This window comes from Scyliorhinus canicula, chromosome 2 (genome assembly GCF_902713615.1).
Source record: "Scyliorhinus canicula chromosome 2, sScyCan1.1, whole genome shotgun sequence".
NCBI lineage: Eukaryota > Metazoa > Chordata > Chondrichthyes > Carcharhiniformes > Scyliorhinidae > Scyliorhinus > Scyliorhinus canicula.
In genome coordinates this window covers 8,177,192-8,198,138 of record NC_052147.1, presented here as the reverse complement: position 1 = coordinate 8,198,138, position 20,947 = coordinate 8,177,192, and the positions used below count along the sequence as shown (strand labels likewise).

Genomic DNA, 20,947 nt, shown 5'->3' with positions numbered 1-20,947 from the left:
ACATCCCATCATACATCCTAGCCCAATTATATACTCCATCCTCATTATACACTCCATCCCCATATATACTCCATCTCCATTATACACTCCATCCCCATTATATACTCCATCCCCTTTATACACTCCATCCCCATATATACTCCATCCCCATTATACACTCCACCCCCATTATACACTCCATCCCCATTATACACTCCATCCCCATATATACTCCATCCCCATTATACACTCCATCCCCAGTATACACCCTGTCATCATTGTACATGCTCTGCCCATTATACACCCATCCCCATTGTACGTCATTGTCCCATTAAACACCCAGCACCATTACCCACCCATCCCCATTATACACGTAGCCCCATTATACAATCCACTTCCATTATACACCCATCCCCATTGTACATCCTTGTCCCATTATACACCCTGTCCCCATTATACACTTTGTCCCCATTATATACCACATCATACAAAGAACAAAGAACAAAGAAAATTACAGCACAGGAACAGGCCCTTCGGCCCTCCCAGCCTGCACCGATCCAGATCCTTTATCTAAACCTGTCGCCTATTTTCCAACGATCTACTTCCCTCTGTTCTCCACCCGTTCATATATCTGTCTAGATGCATCTTACATGATGCTATCGTCCCCGCCTCTACCACCTCCGCTGGCAAAGCGTTCCAGGCACCCACCGCCCTCTGCGTAAAAAAGTTTCCATGTACATCTCCCTTAAACTTTCCCCCTCTCACCTTGAAATCGTGACCCCTTGTAATTGACACCCCCACTCTTGGAAAAAGCTTGTTGCTATCCACCCTGTCCCTACCTCTCATAATTTTGTAGACCTCAATCAGGACCCCCTCAACCTCCGTCTTTCCAACTAAAACAATCCTAATCTACTCAACCTTTCTTCATAGCTAGCACCCTCCATACCAGGCAACATCCTGGTGAACCTCCTCTGCACCCTCTCTAAAGCATCCACATCCTTCTGGAAATGTGGCGACCAGAACTGCACGCAGTATTCCAAATGTGGCCTAACCAAAGTCATATACAACTGTAACATGACCTGCCGACTCTTGTACTCAATACCCCGTCCAATGAAGGCAAGCATGCTGTATGCCTTCTTGACCACTCTATTGACCTGCGTCAGGGTACAATGAACCTGAACTCCCAGATCTCTCTGTACATTAATTTTCCCCAGGACTATTCCATTGACCTTATAGTCCGCTCTTGAATTAGACCTTCCAAAATGCATCACCTCGCATTTGCCTGGCTTGAACTCCATCTGCCATTTCTCTGCCCAACTCTCAAATCTATCTATATTTTGCTGTATTCTCTGACAGTCCTCCTCGCTATCTGCAACTCCACCAATCTTAGTATCATCTGCAAAATTGCTCATCAGACCACTTATACCTTCGTCCAGATCATTTATGTATATCACAAACAACAGTGATCCGAGCACGGATCCCTGTGGAACACCACTAGTCACCTTTCTCCATTTTGAGACACTCCCTTCCACCACTACTCTCTGTCTCCTGTTGCCCAGCCAGTTCTTTATCCATCTAGCGAGTACACCCTGAACCCCATACGACTTCACTTTTTCCATCAACATGCCATGGGAAACTTTATCAAACGCTTTACTGAAGTCCATGTATATGGCATCTACAGCCCTTCCTTCATAAATTAACTTTGTCACTTCCTCAATGAATTCTATTAGGTTTGTAAGACATGACCTTCCCTGCACAAAACATGCTGCCTATCACATTTCTTCCAAATGTGAATAGATCCTATCCCTCAGTATCTTCTCCAACAGTTTGCCTACCACTGACGTCAAACTCACAGGTCTATAATTCCCTGGATTATCCCTGCTACCCTTCTTAAACAAAGGGACAACATTAGCAATTCTCCAGTCCTCCAGGACCTCACCCGTGCTCAAGTATGCTGCAAAGATATCTGTTAAGGCCCCAGCTATTTTGTCCCTCGCTTCCCTCAATAACCTGGGATAGATCCCATCCGGACCTGGGGACTTGTCCACCATAATGCCTTTTAAATACCCAAAACTTCCCTCTTCCTTATGCCGACTTGACCTAGAGTATTTAAACATCCATCCCTAACCTTAACATCCGTCTTGTCCCTCTCCTTGGTGAATACCGATGCAAAGTACTCATTAAGAATCTCACCCATTTCCTCTGAGTCCACGCATAAATTCCCTCTTTTGTCTTTGAGTGGGCCAATCCTTTCTCTAGTTACCCCTTGCTCCTTATATACGAATAAAAGGCTTTGGGATTTTCCTTAACCCTGTTAGCCAAAGATATTTCATGACCCCTTTTAGCCCTCTTTATTGCGCGTTTGAGATTTGTCCTATTTTCCCGATATTCCTCCAAAGCTTCATCAGTTTTAAGTCGCCTAGATTTTATGTATGCTTCCTTTTTCATCTCAGCTAGAATCACAATTCCACCCGTCATCCATGGTTCCCTAATCTTGCCATTTCTATCCCTCATTTTCACAGGGACATGTCTGTCCTGCATTCTAATCAACCTTTCCTTAAAAGACTCCCACATTTCAAATGTGGATTTATCCTTAAACAGCTGCTCCCAATCCACATTCCCTAGCCCCTGCCGAATTTTGTTATACTTGGCCTTTCCCCAATTTAGCACTCTTCCTTTAGGACCACTCTTGTCTTTGTCCATGAGTATTCTAAAACTTACGGAATTGTGATCGTTATTCCCAAAGTAATCACCGACTGAAACATCAACCACCTGGCCGGGATCATTCCTCAATACCAGGTTCAGTATGGCTCCTTCCCGAGTTGAACTATTTACATACTGCTCTAAAAAATTCTCCTGGATGCTCCTTACAAATTCTGCTTCATCTACGCCTCCAATACTACATGAGTCCCATTCACTGTTTGGGAAGTTAAAATCTCCTATCACGACCACCTTATTGCTCCTACATTTTTCCATAATCTGTCTACATATTTGTACCTCTACTTCACGCTCGCTTTTGGGAGGCCTGTAGTAAATTCCCAACAATGTTACTCCACCCTTCCTATTTCTTAGCTCTACCCATATTGCCTCAGTGCTTGAATCCTCCATCGTGCCCTCTTAATCACAGCTGTGATATCATCTCTGACCAGTAATGCAACTCCTCCACCCCTTTTACCTCCCTCTCTATCCCTCTTGAAGCATCTATACCCTGGGATATTTAGTTGCCAGTCTTGCCCTTCCCTCAACCAACTCTCAGTAATACCAATAACATCATCCCAGGTACTAATCCAAGCCCTAAATTCATCTGCCTTACCTGCTACACTTCTCGCATTAAAACAAATGCACCTCAGACCACCTATCCCTTTGCGTTCATCATCTCTTCCCTGTCTACTCTTCCCCTTAGTCACATTGAGTTTATTATCTAGTACCTTACTGGCTTTAGTTGCTGCCTCTTTACTGACCTCTAACTTCCTAATCTGGTTCCCATCCCCCTGCCACATTAGTTTAAAACCTCCAAATTAGTTTAAAACCTCCAAATCATCAGTGTACATTTTGTCCCCATTTTACACCCAGTCTCCATTATACCCTCTGTTCTCAATATGCACCCTGTCCTCATTATACACCCTATCCCCAGTATACACCCTGTCCCCATTATACACCCTGTCCCCATTATACACCCTGTCCCCATTCTACATGCTGTCCCCATTATACATCCTGTCCCCATTAGACACCTTGTCCCCATTATACACCCTGTCCCCATTATACACCCTGTCCCCATTATACACCCTGTCCCCATTGTATACAACAGACTCACACATACTGATATTATGCACAGATGGCTCATTGTATTCTTCTCTTTGAAGTTAAGGTATTTTTTGAGTCATCGGTTTGCTGAGGTCTGTATAAAAGACAGACAGACAGCGCACACAGTAAGCTAGCACTTTTCCAGGAGACACATCCGGAGTGAGACTCATCCAGAGTGGGGATTGAAACTTGGTAATTTGGTGCAGTGAGGTAAATCAGCAAAGGTAAGTGGAAAATCTAATTCTGCTGTTTTTCAGTTAAAAGTGCAGTGTGGAGCTTAGTGTCTGATTGGTTGAAGCTGCCCCCACCCTAATTGCTGAGAGGCAGTTATCTGTCAATCACCTGAGGCCTGTTTAGGGGCACATTGTATTCTTCTCTTTGAAGTTAAGGTATTTTTTGAGTCATCGGTTAGCTGAGGTCTGTATAAAAGACAAACAGACAGCGCACACAGTAAGCGAGCACTTTTCCAGGAGACACATCCGGAGTGGGGATTGAAACTTGGTAATTTGGTGCAGTGAGGTAATTCGGTGCAGAGTGTGAGGAGGTGCTTTTTAACCCTGGTAAGTGACTGGTAAGTAGTCTCTCTTTTTCTTTTCATTGTCTAATTTATTTATTTTTATTTTGAAATTCTAGTTGTTTAAGTTTACCAAGGGTTTAAGACATGGCAGGAGATCCCAGACCCGTGTCATGCTCCTCGTGTGCGATGTGGGAGCTCAGGGACACATCCACTGTCCCTGGCTCCTTCACGTGCAAGAAGTGTGTTCAGTTGCAGCTCTTGTTAGACCGCTTGACGGCTCTGGAGCTGCGGATGGACTCACTTTGGAGCATCCGCGATGTTGAGGAGGTCATGGATAGCACGTTTAGCGAGTTGGTCACACCGCAGGTGAAGGTTACTGAGGGAGATAGAAAATGGGTGACCAAAAGAAAGAGCAAGAGTAGGAAGGCAGTGCAGGTGTCCCCTGCGGTCATCTCCCTGCAAAACAGATATACCGCTTTGGATACTGTTGAGGGAGATGGCTCACCAGGGGAAGGCAGCAGCAGCCAGGTTCATGGCACCGTGGCTGGCTCTGCTGCGCAGCAGGGCAGGAAGAAAAATGGCAGGGCTATAGTGATTGGGGACTCGATCGTAAGGGGAATAGACAGGCGGTTCTGTGGACGCAATCGAGACTCCAGGATGGTATGTTGCCTCCCTGGTGCAAGGGTCAAGGATGTCTCGGAGCGGCTGCAGGACATTCTGGGGGGGGGGGGGGAGGGTGAACAGCCAGCTGTCGTGGTGCACATAGGCACCAACGATATAGGTAAAAAACGGGATGAGGTCCTACAAGCGGAATTCAGGGAGTTAGGAGTTAAACTAAAAAGTAGGACCTCAAAGGTAGTAATCTCAGGATTGCTACCAGTGCCACGAGCTAGTCAGAGTAGGAATGTCAGGATAGATAGGATGAATGCGTGGCTCGAGAGATGGTGCAAGAGGGAGGGATTCAAATTCCTGGGGCATTGGGACTGGTTCTGGGGGAGGTGGGACCAGTACAAACTGGACGGTCTGCACCTGGGCAGGACGATGTTTTCTAGAGCTGTTGGGCAGGGTTTAAACTAATGTGGCAGGGGGATGGGAACCGATGCAGGAAGTTGGAAGGTAGTAAAACAGGGACAGAAGCAAAAGGAAGTAAGGGGAAAAGTGCAAGGCAGAGAAGACATAGTCAAAAATCTAAAAGGGCGACAGTACAAGGTACAGTGACTGAGGGGAGCTCAGTGAATAGGCCCAGTAATAACAAAAGGAATAAAACTGGAGATGTTAAGATTCAAAACAGAGGTAAAAAAAACAACATAAGTGTACTTTACCTGAATGCTCGTAGTATTCGGAATAAAGTAAATGAGTTGATGGCACAAATCATCGTAAATGACTATGATTTAGTGGCCATTACTGAAACATGATTAAAGGATGGTCACGACTGGGAGTTAAATATCCGAGGGTATCAAACTATTCGGAAGGACAGAGTGGATGGTAAGGGAGGTGGTGTTGCTCTGTTATTTAAGGATGACATCCGGGCAATAGTAAGGGATGACATCGGTGCTATGGAGGATAAGGTTGAATCCATTTGGGTGGAAATCAGGAATAGTAAGGCGAAAAAGTCACTGATAGGAGTAGTCTATCGGCCACCAAATAGTAACGATATGGTGGGGCAGGCAATAAACAAAGAAATAACTGATGCATGTAGAAATGGTACAGCAGTTATCATGGGGGATTTTAATCTACATGTCGATTGGTTTAACCAGGTCGGTCAAGGCAACCTTGAGGAGGAGTTTATAGAATGTATCCGCGATAATTTCCTAGAACAGTATGTAATGGAACCTACGAGGGAACAAGTGGTCCTAGATCTTGTCCTGTGTAATGAGACAGGATTGATTCATGATCTCATAGTTAGGGATCCTCTCGGAAGGAGCGATCACAATATGGTGGAATTTAAAATACAGATGGAGGGTGAGAAAGTAAAATCAAATACTAGTGTTTTGTGTTTAAACAAAGGAGATTACAAGGGGATGAGAGAAGAACTAGCTAAGGTAGACTGGGAGCTATGGTGGAACAGTTGAGGAACAGTGGAGAACCTTCCAAGCGATTTTTCACAGTGCTCAGCAAAGGTTTATACCAACAAAAAGGAAGGACGGAAGAAAGAGGGAAAATCGACCGTGGATATCTAAGGAAATAAGGGAGAGTATCAAATTGAAGGAAAAAGCTTATAAAGTGGCAAAGATTGCTGGGAGGTTAGAGGACTGGGAAATCTTTAGGGGGCAACAGAAAGCTACTAAAAAAGCTATAAAGAAGAGTAAGATAGAGTATGAGAGTAAACTTGCTCAGAATATAAAAACAGACAGTAAAAGTTTTTACAAATATATAAGACAAAAAAGAGTGGCTAAGGTAAATATTGGTCCTTTAGAGGATGAGAAGGGAGTTTTAATAATGGGAAATGAGGAGATGGCTGAGGAACTGACCAGGTTTTTTGGGTCGGTCTTCACAGTGGAAGACACAAATAACATGCCAGCGACTGATAGAAATGAGGCTATGACAGGTGAGGACCTTGAGAGGATTGTTATCACTAAGGAGGGAGTGATGGGCAAGCTAATGGGGCTAAAGGTAGACAAGTCTCCTGGCCCTGATGGAATGCATCCCAGAGTGCTAAAAGAGATGGCTAGGGAAATTGCAGATGCACTAGTGATAATTTACCGAAATTCACTAGACTCTGGGGTGGTCCCGGTGGATTGGAAATTAGCAAACGTGACGCCACTGTTTAAAAAAGGAGGTAGGCAGAAAGCAGGAAATTATAGGCCAGTGAGCTTAACTTCGGTAGTAGGGAAGATGCTGGAATCTATCATCAAGGAAGAAATTGCGAGGCATCTGGATAGAAATTTTCCCATTGGGCAGATGCAGCATGGGTTCGTAAAGGGCAGGTCATGCCTAACTAATTTAGTGGAATTTTTTGAGGACATTACCAGTGCAGTAGATAACGGGGAGCCGATGGATGTGGTATATCTGGATTTCCAGAAAGCCTTTGACAAGGTGCCACACAAAAGGTTGCTGCATAAGATAAAGATGCATGGCATTAAGGGTAAAGTAGTAGCATGGATAGAGGATTGGTTAATTAATAGAAAGCAAAGAGTTGGGATAAATGGGTGTTTCTCTGGTTGGCAATCAGTAGCTAGTGGTGTCCCTCAGGGATCCGTGTTGGGCCCACAATTGTTCACAATTTACATAGATGATTTGGAGTTGGGGACCAAGGGCAATGTGTCCAAGTTTGCAGAAGACACTAAGATGAGTGGTAAAGCGAAAAGTGCAGAGGATACTGGAAGTCTGGATAGGTTAAGTGAATGGGCTAGGGTCTGGCAGATGGAATCCAATGTTGACAAATGTGAGGTTATCCATTTTGGTAGGAATAACAGCAAATGGGATTATTATTTAAACGATAAAATATTAAAGCATGCCGCTGTTCAGAGAGACTTGGGTGTGCTAGTGCATGAGTCACAGAAGGTTGGGTTACAAGTGCAACAGGTGATTAAGAAGGCAAATGGAATTTTGTCCTTCATTGCTAGAGGGATGGAGTTTAAGACTAGGGAGGTTATGTTGCAATTGTATAAGGTGTTAGTGCGGCCACACCTGGAGTATTGTGTTCAGTTTTGGTCTCCTTACTTGCGAAAGGACGTACTGGTGCTGGAGGGTGTGCAGAGGAGATTCACTAGGTTAATCCCAGAGCTGAAGGGGTTGGATTATGAGGAGAGGTTGAGTAGACTGGGACTGTACTCGTTGGAATTTAGATGGATGAGGGGGGATCTTATAGAAACATTTAAAATTATGAAGGGAATAGATAGGATAGATGCGGGCAGGTTGTTTCCACTGGCGGGTGACAGCAGAACTAGGGGACATAGCCTCAAAATAAGGGGAAGTAGAATTAGGACTGAGTTTCGGAGGAACTTCTTCACCCAAAGGGTTGTGAATCTATGGAATTCCTTTCCCAGTGAAGCAGTTGAGGCTCCTTCATTACATGTTTTTAAGGTAAAGATAGATAGTTTTTTGAAGAATAAAGGGATTAAGGGTTATGTTGTTCAGGCCGGAAAGTGGAGCTGAGTCCACAAAAGATCAGCCATGATCTAATTGAATGGCGGAGCAGGCTCGAAGGGCCAGATGGCCTACTCCTGCTCCTAGTTCTTATGTTCTTATGTTCTTATTGCCCCCTTCCAACAAACACAGATTGTTTGAGCTCTTTTAATGTGTTTCCTTTACACATCACATTTTATCTGTTGACCTTTACATACCTAAATACATACTTTGTTTTTACTGAAATCCCATCAGAGGTTTAATTAGCGAATCATGCTTTTGTTGAACTTTGATAATCATTTTCTTCCTGTTTTTGGAGTCTTTGAGTCACAAGACTTATTTTGGCCGTGCCTGGTGAATTGATCTTCATCTCCACATTCTCAATTTCTTTTCTTCTTCTGCAAGGAAGGAAGTTTGCAACAGGATCCAGGAATCTGCCTAACCAGCCCTGTGAGCTCGGAGATATGAAGCAGTACAAGATGGGATCAGCCAGGCAGTTTAAACTTGTCAACAGAAGTCCAAAATGGTAAGCTTCAAAAACCGCATCTGCAAATTTACAGTCATGTTCCGATATGGTCCGGACCATCAGAAAAACGTGATAAGGAACAAAGCAAGCCAGGACAATGATGATTGTCCCAGATACCAATTTTTTTATTCTTAATTTCCGTTGTTTTTCAAGCCCGTGGCTCTTGTGGACCACCATCAGCACCTTGTAGTAAGAGTAGATTAATAAAATTAAAGGAATCAAGAACCCAAACGAGAGCTTGTAAGCATTTAAATATCTGTCCTCTGTCTGCATGGGATATTGTTCGAAACACAAGGTGTCATTCTCCTTGTCTACACTGAGAACCTGGGACTGGATGTAAAAGGCACAGGCAGGGATCTCCTTGAGCCAGATGAAAACACTGATGATCACTGCAGCCCTCCTGGTGTGTAAGAATTTATATTTCATAGGGTAGGCCACTGCGAGGAAGCGATTAATGGAGATGAAGCAGAGGAAGCCAATGCTGATGTAGATATTCTGGTAGAGGAATAAACCACTGAGTACGCAGAATGCTCGAGGGAGGACCCAGTCATCGTGCTGCAGCATATACTGAACCCAGAAGGGCAAGGAAAAGAGATACAACAGGTCTGAGATGGTCAGATTGCAGAGATAGATTCCCAGCTCATTCTTTTGTTTGATCTGCAGGTAGCTGTGGTACAGGGACAGGAGATTAGTTGGGAGGCCGACAATGAAGACAAAGGTGTAAACGATGGGAAACAGAATCTGATGGATACTGTGGTCAACAGTACAGTTGTTCATTGTTGAACACAAGACTGGAACTTCTTTTTTCAATAAACTTAATTTCGTACTGGTCCCCTCGCGTGTGTCTTGTGTGTGGTATCAAACTTGTCCTGATAATTCTTCCTTTAATTCTTCTTTATTGAAAGTTGTCTGACTGGAGAACAATAAAAACACAGAAACTGTGAAACAACTTCATAATTTGCAGTCTTGACGACTTATCATTTATTAAATGGCTCACTTCTGTCGCCACATGGTGTTAACAGAATTTGTATCAGAGAACATATATACTGAGTTTCCACAGCTTTTTATCAATACTGTTATGGTTATTGATCTATTGAAATTTCCTTTATTGGTCCGACTCAACCTTATGATGGACTAAATGGGTCAACAAGCGAGGCTTCATAGAACCATAGAACCAGTGCAGAAAGAGGCCATTGAGCACATTGAGTCTGTACCAGCCCTCGGAAAGAGCATCCCACTTAAGCCCACACCTCCACCCTATCCCAGTAACCCCACCTAATCTTTTTGGACACTAAGGGAAATGTAACAGTCCACCTAACCGTTGGACTGTGGGAGGAAACCGAGCACCCGGAGGAACCCCACGCAGACATGAGGAGAACGTACAGACAGTGACCCAAGCCAGGAATCGAACCTGGGACCCTGGCGCTGTGAAGCAACTGTGGTAACCACTGTGCTACTGTGCCACCCTTGAACTTAGAAATTAAAAAAACGGGCAGTTACACTACTGGGAGTATACTACAGACACCCAAATTGTGAAAGGGAGATAGAAGAGTTAATATTGTGGCACATTCCTGCCTATAAGAACAAGAGGGCAATAATAGTAGGAGACTTTCAACTATACTAATATCGACTGGGCAGCACGGTAGCATTGTGGTTAGCACAATTGCTAAATGATAAATTGCCCTTAGTGTCCAAACAATTGCCCTTAGTGTTGGGTGGGGTTACTGGGTTATGGGGATAGGGTGGAGGTGTTGACCTTGGGTAGGGTTGACCAAGAGCCGGTGCAGACTCGATGGGCCGAATGGCCTCCTTCTGCACTGTAAATTCTATGTTAATCTACGTTAACTGGGAATCAAACAATTCAAGGGGAACTGAGGGTGAAAGATTCATGCAATGTGTCCAGGAAAATCTTTTCGACCAATTAGTGACAAACCCAACGAGAGGAGATGCAATTCTAGACCTAGTCTTGGGGAACCAAGAAGGGCATGTGGTTGAAGTGACAGTTGCCGACCATATCGGGGATAGTGATCACAATTCATTTAGATTCAGCATTACCTTGGAAAAGGTCAGAGGTAAAGTAGAAGTAAAAATGTTGAACTGGGGGAAGGAAAATGTTGTTGAAATGAGAAGGGACTTGGCTGAGGTGGACTGGCCAGCACTGCTGGAGGATAAATCTGAGGAAAACCAGTGGGAAGCACTAAAAGGAGAGATCCTAAACTAACAAAGTAGACATGTCCCTTCCAAAAATAAGAGTCGTACTGTCAAATCTAGACCCACCTGGTTGTCTAGAGGAATACAGGGGAAATCAAACAGAAAAAGCGTATGATTGGCATAAAGAACTAAGCACTGCAGATAGTCTAGACGAGTATAGAGAGTACAGGGGCAAAGGAAATGAGGCAATCAAGGAGAGCGCATGAAAAAAGATTAGCAAGTAAAGTTAAAGAATACCCAAAGATGTTTTACCAATATATTCATGGTAAAAGATTAGTTAAGGAAAAAGTGGGAATTATCAGAGATGATGAAAGGAACTTGTGTGCAAAGGCTGTGAGAAGGATTTTAAGTGAATATTTTTTCCCCGTGTTTACAAAGGAAAGGGATGATGCAGATACAGTAGTCCAGGAGCAACATTGAGAGATTCTGGATGGGATAATCATAAAGAGAAAGGAAGTACTCAAAGGATTGCAATCCTTGAAAGTTGATAAGTTGCCAGGACCAGATGGATTGTTTCAAGGCTACTGAAGGCAGTCAGGGAGGAGATAGCAGATGCTCTGAGGATGATTTTCCAACCCTCACTAGACACAGGAGAGGTACCGGAGAAATGCAAATGTGGTACCATGGTTTAAAAGCGGATCACAGGAAATGCTGAACAATTATAGGCCAGTTAGTATTACGTCAGTGGGTGTGCAAATTATTAGAATCAATTCCGAGAGATAGGATAAACTGTCACATGGAAAGGCATAGACTGTTTAGGAATAGTCAGCATGGATTTATTAAAGGAAGGTCTTACCTCACAAATTTGATTGAATTCTTTGAGGAAGTGACAAGAAGGGTTGCTGAAGGTAGTGCAGTGGATGTGGTGTACATGGATTTTAGCAAGGCATTTGACAAAGTCCTACATAGCAGATTGGTCAAAAAGTGAAAGCCCATGGGATACAGGGCAATGTGGCAAACTGGATAAAAAGTTGGCTTAGTAACAGGATGGTTTCCCTTGCAATTGGAAAGTTGTTTCAAGTGGTGTTCCATAGGGCTCGGTGTTGGGACCCTTACTGTTTGTGTTATATATTAATGATTTGGATGTGAACGTGAAGAGCATGATTGGGAAATTTGCAGGCAACACAAAGATTGGCCGAGTCGTGGACAGTGTATAGCATAGGTATAATCTCCAAAATGATATAAATGGATTGGTGGAGTGGACGATAAAGTGGCAGATGGAATTTAACACAGAGAAGTGTGAGGTCATGCATTTAGGGACGTCAAACAGTTATAGGGAGTACACAATAAATGGGACTATACTAAGATGGGTAGATGCAGTGAAAAGAATGTGGCGTACAGGTACACAGGTCCCTAAAGGCAGCAGTTCAAGTAGACCAGGTTGTTAAGAAAGCATGTGGAATGCTGTCCTTCATTGGCAGAGGTATAGAATATAAAAGTTACGATATAATGTTGGAATTGTATAAAACACTGGTGGGGCCACAATGGGTATACTGTGTGCAGTTCTGGTCACCACATTGTAGGAAGGACTCTATTGCTCTGGAGAGAGTGCAGAAAAGGTTTACAAGAATATTACCAGGACTACAAAAGTATTGCTACGAGGAGAGATTGGATTGGTTGGGGTTATTTTGCTTGGTACAAAGAAGACTGAGGGGTGACTTAATTGAGGTGTGCAAAATTATGAGGGGAAGAGATGGAGTGGACAGGATAAAATTGCTTCCCTTGGTGGAAAATTCTAGAACCAAGGTACACAGATTCAAGTTAAGTGGCAGAAGGTGTAGAGGGGGCATGAGAAAAACGTTTTTACACAGAGGGTAGTGGGAGTCTGGAATTCGCTGCCCGAGTTTGTGGAGTCATCAGAGACCCTAAACTCTTTTAAAAAGTACCTGGATCTGCACGTTAAGTGCTCTAAGCTACAGGGCATGAACCGGATGCAGCAAGGTGGGATGGAGTCAGGCTGGCATGGACAAGGTAGGCCGAATGACCTCCTTCTGTGCTGTAACTTTTCTATGATTCTGCCCAGATATTATGCTCAGGTTTTATACTGAGGGAGTCTTACTATTCTGGGAAGTGTCAAAATCCTGGCTGCCTGTTTAGGTGGAAATAAAAGATGACCGGCATTAATCGGAAGAGGAGCAATAGAATTCATTACAGTCAATAATATTCCCTTAACCAAAAACCAGCAAAAATAAAAGTTAGTTATTCATCTCATCAGCTTCTTTTGGAACGATCCTGTGTACAAGTGAGCTGCTACACTTTCCTATTCCTCTTTAACCAGCACTGCCACTGTTTTATCTACTGTTTATATAATTTATTATCTATCCTTATCTAGTTTTGTAAACCAGTTTCTGTTGAAGTTGGTAAGTCGAGAGCTTCCTGTAAAATAATTGTTTCCTGCTGCCTTATTTTCCAGACTCTGTGCCGTACAGTTCATGCGTGTTAACCTGTTGCTTTGAGCATTCTTATTTTTTACATGATTTTCTGTTGCCACCACTTTCACATCAAAGAATAGAATCATAATCATCTAATGATTACAGCACAGAAGAAGCTCATTCAGCCCAGCCAGTGCATGTTGAGTGTCTGTGAGACCAATTTAACTAGCCCCATTCCCTGTTTATTACTCTACTCCATATCCCTTTCAAGGCAGCTATGGGCAATGAATAATGGACCAAAAAAACAACAAAATTCACAGCCCAACTGGAGTTGAAACCCAAGCTCAGCCATGGTCGTATTGAATGGTGGAGACGCTCGATGGGCCGAATGGTCTACTCCTATTCCTATTTTTTGTGTTGTGTTAACTAGTTCACGCTGGTGTTTATACTCCACAGGAGCCTCCTGCCACACTTCCCCACCTCACTCCATCAACATTTCCTTCTCTTCCTTGCTCACTCATGTAGTTACATCGCTCCCTCTTTAGTGGAATCCATGCTACACACCTCAGCAAGTGGTTGCAAATGTCACCACGCCAGGTGAGGGAATTTAAATAAACCTGGAATAAAGAGCCAGTGGAGGAGGTACTGCGGAGCAGTGGGTAGTGTCCCTGTCTCTGAGCCAGAAGCTCCGGTTTTTAAGCCCCACTCCAGGACTTCTGGTGAGTAGCAGCCTGCAAATCTTTCTAATGCGTGCCAGTAGGACTTGGTAATACTGGTAGGATTTGGAGAGATTCCTGGTCAGCCATGTGATGAAAAGAAGCCTCTACCGTCACTACCCATGTCTCCAAGCAACAAGGTGGTGTCTGTAAGTGGATGGTGTCGCAGCAAATGGGACTCTTTGGGGGCTGGTTGGCTCAGTTGGCTGGATAGCTAGTTTGATCAGATTGGCGGCAAATACACAGGATTCAATCTCTATTCCAGCTTGGTGGGGGGGGGTGGGGGAGGGGGTGGATTCAGGACCAGCCTCCTTGCTGAGGCTGCGGTTCTGTGGGTTGGGTAGAGAACTGAAGAAGAGAGAGCCGGCCTTAGTAACAGTGAGCATGAAACTGCCAGCTGGTTTTCAAAACCCATCTGGTTCACCAATGCTTTTGGAAAGTAAGTGTGCCATCCTTCCCCAGTCTGACTGTCCTGTGACTCCAGATCCCCTGAAATGGCCCAGCAAGCCACTCAGTTGTGACAAGATCTGAACGACAATCTATTATTCACATGGACAAAAAAAGTAACCACCTTCTCACAAATGTTTCGGAATGGACATTAAATCCTGGCCTGGCCAATTACTCACACATCCTGTGAATGAATAAAAAGAAAGTTCTAACCATTCATTAAAAATGAAACAATTGACTTTGGGATGCCCTGAGGATGTGACTGGCCTTCTATCAATGCAAGTATGAATTATGAGCTTATCTGTACGTTTGATCTTTGTCATTCTCCCTTCTGTTTTGTTCAGTTTAGTTTATTTCCTGATCAGAAAAGTTAACTAAACATTAACAAGTTTTCCCCAACTCTCTCTCAGTAATTGACAGTCCTGCTGTGTTTCCAGTTCTTACAATCAGCAGGCAGCATGATCCCAGTCTGCATTGACTTTAATCACACATTCCCCAATGAGGATTGCGCACTCATTAAACTGATTGTTACTTTCCACATATGAAAGGTAAGCTGAATGCTGGAGGTCTGCAATTGAGAAAGTATAGCGGGCGAATTCTCCCTCCCCCCGACGCCGGATGGGAGAATCGCCGGAGCACCGCGCGAGTCCCGCCACGCTGCCCCGGCACCCGCACGCGATTCTCCCACCCCCCCCCCCCCAACACACAAACCAGCACGGCGAGAATCACGGCTGGCCACTGGGAGAACTGCCGCACGCCGTTTGCAAAAGGCGACCGCCGATTCTCCAGCCCAGATGGGCCAAGCGGCTGCCCCAACACGAAGGTTCCCGCCGGCGCCGTCCACACCTGGTCGCTGCCTGCGGGAACGCTATGCGGGGCGGCTTGTGGGGGGGAGGGGGGGTTCCTGCACCGGGGGGCCTCCGATGGGGTCTGGCCCGCGATCAGGGCCCACCAATCGGCGGACCGACCTCTCTAAAGGAAGACCTCCTTTCCTCCACCACCCGCAAGATCCTTCCGCCATCTTCTTGCGGGGCGGCCTCGGGGAGGACGGCAACCGCGCATGCGCGGGTTGGCGCCGGCTAACCCGGGCATACGCGGGGGACTTCATTTACGCGATGCCGGCCACATCATTTACGCGGCGCCAAGGCCCAGCACACGTAAAATACGCGATGCCGCTCCTAGCCCCCCGGAGACGGGAGAATAGGAGGCTGGGAGCGGGCTCCGACGCCGGAGGGAAACACTCCGGTTTTCACTCCGGCGTCGGCACTTTGTCTCCATTTCGGAGAATCGTGCCCAGCATTTTTGTAGCACCTTTTCTGACTGCAGGAGATCCTAAAGAATTTTACATTCAATGAAGGGTGTTCAAAGAGTACTCACTATTGCAATGCGTGGAAAAGAGCTGCCAATTTTCGCATAGAAACCCGCCACAAACAATGAGATATTGACCAGATCATCTGTTTTTGTGATTTTGTTTGAGGGATAAATATTATTGCGGACACCGGGGAACTGTTTACATCCACCTCAGAGGGCAAATATGTAGAATTAATTTATCTGCATCCAAACGGTGAAACCTCTGGCAGTGCAGCACTCCCTCAGCACTGCACATGGACAGTTGGGCCTGGGTTGTGTGCTCAAAGTCGCGATTGCGGTCGGCGAGATCTGGTCATGCCAGTTAGATAGCAGGAAAGGATAAAATTGAGATTCATGCCAGGCGCACGCCAGTCAGTTTACTATCTAACCGATGTCGAGTTCCAACCACGCCCAAATGTGGCAAGCATATCGCAAGCATTAATTTCCATCTCATTAACGAAATTGCAGTCGAATGCAACGGCCTCCCGGGAATCAACTGGCTCCTGTGAAAAATCACCTGGGCGTCATTTGGGACTCCCCAGCAATGGCTGCTGGGGGGAAGTGAGAAGGTCAGTAGCCATTTCCATTTATCAACATGCAGCTCGAGGGCACTGGAGCTGCTTCCCCAGTGCTTAGGAGTGGGTGGGGGGGGGGGGGGGGGTTTGAGGGGCTTTTTGTCTGTGAGGCTTCCGAGTATTGTGGATACTCCTAACAGGGGCAACTAGAGCTGCAGCCTGTCTGCCCAACCAAACACTTCCAGGACAGAGCCCTGCTCTTGGTTCTGTGCTGAAGGTCACTTCCCCCTTCCCACTTCCTTGTGACTGTGAGCAGCCTCTAGTGTCACAGCTGCAGGCTACTACTAATAAGGAATTGGCCTTGTTAGTTGTGAGAGCATTTCAAAGCTGCAGGTTGTGTTTGCTGCTTGCTCCTGCTGGTGGCTGCAAATGCCTGGAGGCTGCTGTTGCTGTTTCCTTCCGTTTCTGTAGCGGAAAGAAGAACAATTTTTTCTCAGATAGCTGGGTCCTGGAACACTGGGCTCAAGAGGATGTACGAGTCCGGAAGGCAATCCGGTTTGAAGCAAGAAGACGCTGCAGGACCTGGTGCACGACATTCATCCAAATATGCCACCTGATAACATCATTGAAGAAATGCTTTTACAGATGCTTTTGTTGCTGGTGCGGTGAGTGCTGTATGTAACTGGCACTTCATCACAGGTTAAACACGCTGGAAGACAAGGATGTTGAACTGCACCTTGAGCGCCAGTGGAATATGTGGATGCCAGGATTTGGTTGCGGTCAGATTGGGCCGTGTGGGAGGGGCCTGCACAGCTGCGGCTCCTGGGCGGAGAATGGCTCTGATACGTGGAACAAGTAACACGTTGATGGACAGATCATTTCTATGACAAAGTTCTGGACATGATAACACATTCTCAGGCTTATCCTCCATTTCTGTTGAGGAACCTGTGAGGGGTGGTTCCGTGTGTTTGTTTTTTTGTGAAAATGGGCTGAAATAGCTTTGTATTGATACCAATATGGAACAGTGACGTTTCCTTGTTGTTTCATGGTTTGTGTGATATGTAGAATGTTATGTAGTTGATTTTCAAATCCTTGTTACTTTTGACCATTTAATAAACAAAATAGTCTCAAGTGGCTTCTCGTGGGTACATGTGTCATGTCTCAGTCAATGATTATTGCATCGCATTTCAACCAAACCTTGAGCCTGAACAGTTTGCCAGAACCCGAGAAGCGTCAGCACCATAGAGGCAGCAGCCAACAATCAAACACGCCAGAGCTGGGCTTCCACACTGGGGATATCCTCACGACCATGGTGTAAGGGTGTGGATCAGGGAAGGGCACCTGAGCATGGTCTCCCTCATGTTCCTGGCAAGGACCGGAGGTCTAGGGGCCCCTGCTGTGGGCGGGGTGTGTGTGCAGAGTGAGGTTTTCCAACACAACTGGCTCAGTGGCTGGCACTCTGAGAGAATACGGGACACATAAGGGTAGGGGATGCTTCAGGGATTTGAGGGTCCCATGGTGGAACCCGAACTGATTGTTGGTCTCTCTCCTTCTCCAATCCTTACAGATATAACAATATCACTGGTTATGTCAGTCCAGCAGAGGCTGCCCTCGCGTTGCTGGTGTTAGCCCAGGTGGCTAGACACCGGAGAAGACACCAGCGTCAACGCAGGCTGGAGGCGGCACCCATGTGCACCCACAGCACTGTACATGCTGGAGACCCGGCCACCCATCAGGCCGAGGAGGAACCCAGAGGAGGAACCCAGCGATGGCCCAAGGTGTACAGGCATCTTTGGTCTTTCAAGGAGATGACGGACAGCATGTGCCGCAGGAGACCCGTCTCAACATAAAACATAGAATATAGAACATACAGGACAGAAGGAGGCCATTCGGTCCATCGAGTTTGCACCAACCTACTTAAGCCCTCACTTCCACCTTATCCTTGTGACCCAATAACCACTTCTAACTTTTTTGGTCACTAAGGGCAATTTAGCATGGCCAATCCACCTAACCTGCATGTCTTTGGACCGTGGGAGGAAACCGGAGCACCCGGAGGAAACCCACGCGCACACGGGGAGAACGTGCAAAGTCCGCACAGGCAGTGAACCAGTGAGGAATCGAACCTGGGACCATGGCGCTGTGAAGCCACAGTGCTATCCACTTGTGCTACCGTGCGGCCCCTGAGACAGAGACAGTGCAGTACCTCGCGGATTTGGCACCCGGTGGAAGAGCAGGAGGACACCCCTTCCTGGTGGCTACTAAGGTCACTGCAGTCCTGAACCTCTATGCAAGATCATTCCATGGTTCGAGTGAGGACTTGAGCAGCATATCACAAGCTGCAGCCCAAAGGTGCACCCATGAGGTCACGAATGCCCGGGCATCAGACTTTATCAACTTTAAACCAGGCCAGGCCTACCAAGATGTCCAGGATGCAGGATTCTCTGCCATTGCTGGGATGCCCCAGATCCAGGGGGTAATTGATGGCGACCTGTCACTTTGCGAGCCTCGGGGCATCAGGAAGTACCCTTCATTAACAGGAAGGTGTTCTTATCCATGAATGTTCAACTTGTGTGCGACCACCACCTCCGGATCATACAAGTTTCCCAGGGAGCTTGTATGACAGCTGCATGCTGGGACACTGTGAGATTCCCAGCGTCTTTGAGGACCATCCCAGGATAACAGGTTGGCTCTTGGGGGATAAGAGGTTCCCGCTGAGGTCCTGGCTGATGAAGCCAGTGCGACGGCTGAGATCCAAAATAACGAGGCCATGTTGCCACCTGTGCTGTCATTGAGCGGTGCATCGGACCGTTCAAAATGCAGTTTCAATGCCTGGACTGCTCTGGTGGCGCAGTGCACTACGCCCTGCAGAAGGTCTCCCGCTTTATGGTGGCCTGCTATACCCTCCACAACCTAGCACAGCAGCGGGGTGACATGTTGGAGGATAATGTGGCCTTGTCTGAGGAAGAGGAGGACCAGAGGGAGATGAAGGATGAGCCTGGGGAATATCCGCAGAAGGAGACGGAGGATGGAGGACAGGCAGCGGCAAGCGGCAACGGCCAGAGGACTATGAAGGCCCTCACCCTTTCCCGATTCTCATAGGATGAGGCTTTCTCTGTCAGCTCACCCCCCCCCCCCATCCCTCTACTCCCCACCATAACTTCTTTGCGCCCAATCCCTCCATCCCCCCATTCCCATCCTTCCCATCCATTTCCCTCCCTACCCCCCATTCCCTGCCCTCCCCTCCCCAATCACCCTGCTTCATCCTCCTAGGGTCTGTGTAACATCACCCCAATGTGATAGGTCTGTCTCGGACTGGGTACAAGGCAAGAGAGTGGTGATAACCTGCTGTAAGGTAAGCTCTGTTGCTCCTCAGTTTATGCCAAAGTCTGACTCCTGTCTTTCTGCTGACAGCGCGTTCACAGAGGATGGCCTCTGAACAGGGTCTGCATCGGGGGTGGGGGGGGGGGGGGGTTGATCTTGGACCACTGCACCTGGGGGTGGGAGCAGTGGAGGACAACAGGGAATGGTGGTGCAGGCAGGCCCGCTGTGAAGTTTAACGTGACAGAAGCTTCATATGTTTCAGGTGTAGCGTGTTTTAATTGTGAACACTTGAAATTTCCATTCCCCCGAGCTGATAATGACCCCCCACCCCTCCAGTGCCCAGTGATCCTCCCTCTTCTTGATCTTTCGTGGTCTCCTGCTATGTCTATGTGTGTCCCCAGGATGCCCATCAGAGGTGGAGCCAGCCCAAGTGCGCTGTGGACTTTGATGCCCTTGGCTGACGTCCTCTGGGGGACCTGCAGCCAGGGGGACCCGACCTACTTACCAGTCTCACTGGCATTGCCGTGCCAGCCTTTTCTACCCGCTGGCCTTGAGATGCACCGGTATCAGGAGGCGGGGATTCGGAAGAACTGAAGATCGCCGTCGTCTCCTTGGTAGCAGACTCCCGGTTGGCCTCCAGCGCTTCCTCCTCCCTGACGGTGCCCATACGGCCTTGGGGTTCTCCATGGGATGGAGGGGCAGCTGGAATGAGGTTCAGAGACCTCTGTATCAGCTGGCACTGCCAGTCCTGGCGGCTCCCCGTTGTCTGCATCATGGTGTTGACATCCTCAGCGATGGTCCTCAGTGACTGGGCCGTGCTCTGCAGTGCCTCAGCAATGTCCAGCTGCGCCTGGGTCATGGTGTCAATGCCCTCAGCTATGGTCAGCACAAACTGAATCAAGCCTTGGGCACTCCCACTCAACACACTGAGCTCATACTCCAGGTTTTCCACTGTGGGTGCCACCCTATGTCTGTTCCATATTCCTTAAGTTACTCATACTGTAATTACGCTATCTGAACCTCATTTGGCTTCTGACAGCATTTTAAGTGGCACACAGAAATATTGGGCGAAATTCTCCAAACCCCGCAGGGTCGGGGAATCGCCCGGGGCCGGCGTACAT

At 46.8% G+C, this 20,947-nt stretch overlaps 1 protein-coding gene across 3 annotated transcripts in view; it reads right to left on the bottom strand.

Moving 5' to 3' along the window:
* LOC119950642 (ovarian cancer G-protein coupled receptor 1-like) overlaps positions 1-20,947 on the bottom strand; it is a 35,166-nt gene that overhangs the window by 1,847 nt on the left and 12,372 nt on the right. Inside the window, exon 2 of one of the 3 annotated variants that reach the window (XR_005457383.1) lies at positions 8,587-9,807. Coding sequence is in view for 2 of the 3 variants with exons in the window: in XM_038773265.1 (XP_038629193.1) it covers positions 8,640-9,671 (1,032 nt within the window). In the remaining variant the exon portion in view is untranslated. Of the gene's footprint in view, positions 1-8,522; positions 9,808-20,947 lie in introns of those variants that run through there. The other 2 variants (XM_038773265.1, XM_038773254.1) reach the window with 2 other exon arrangements.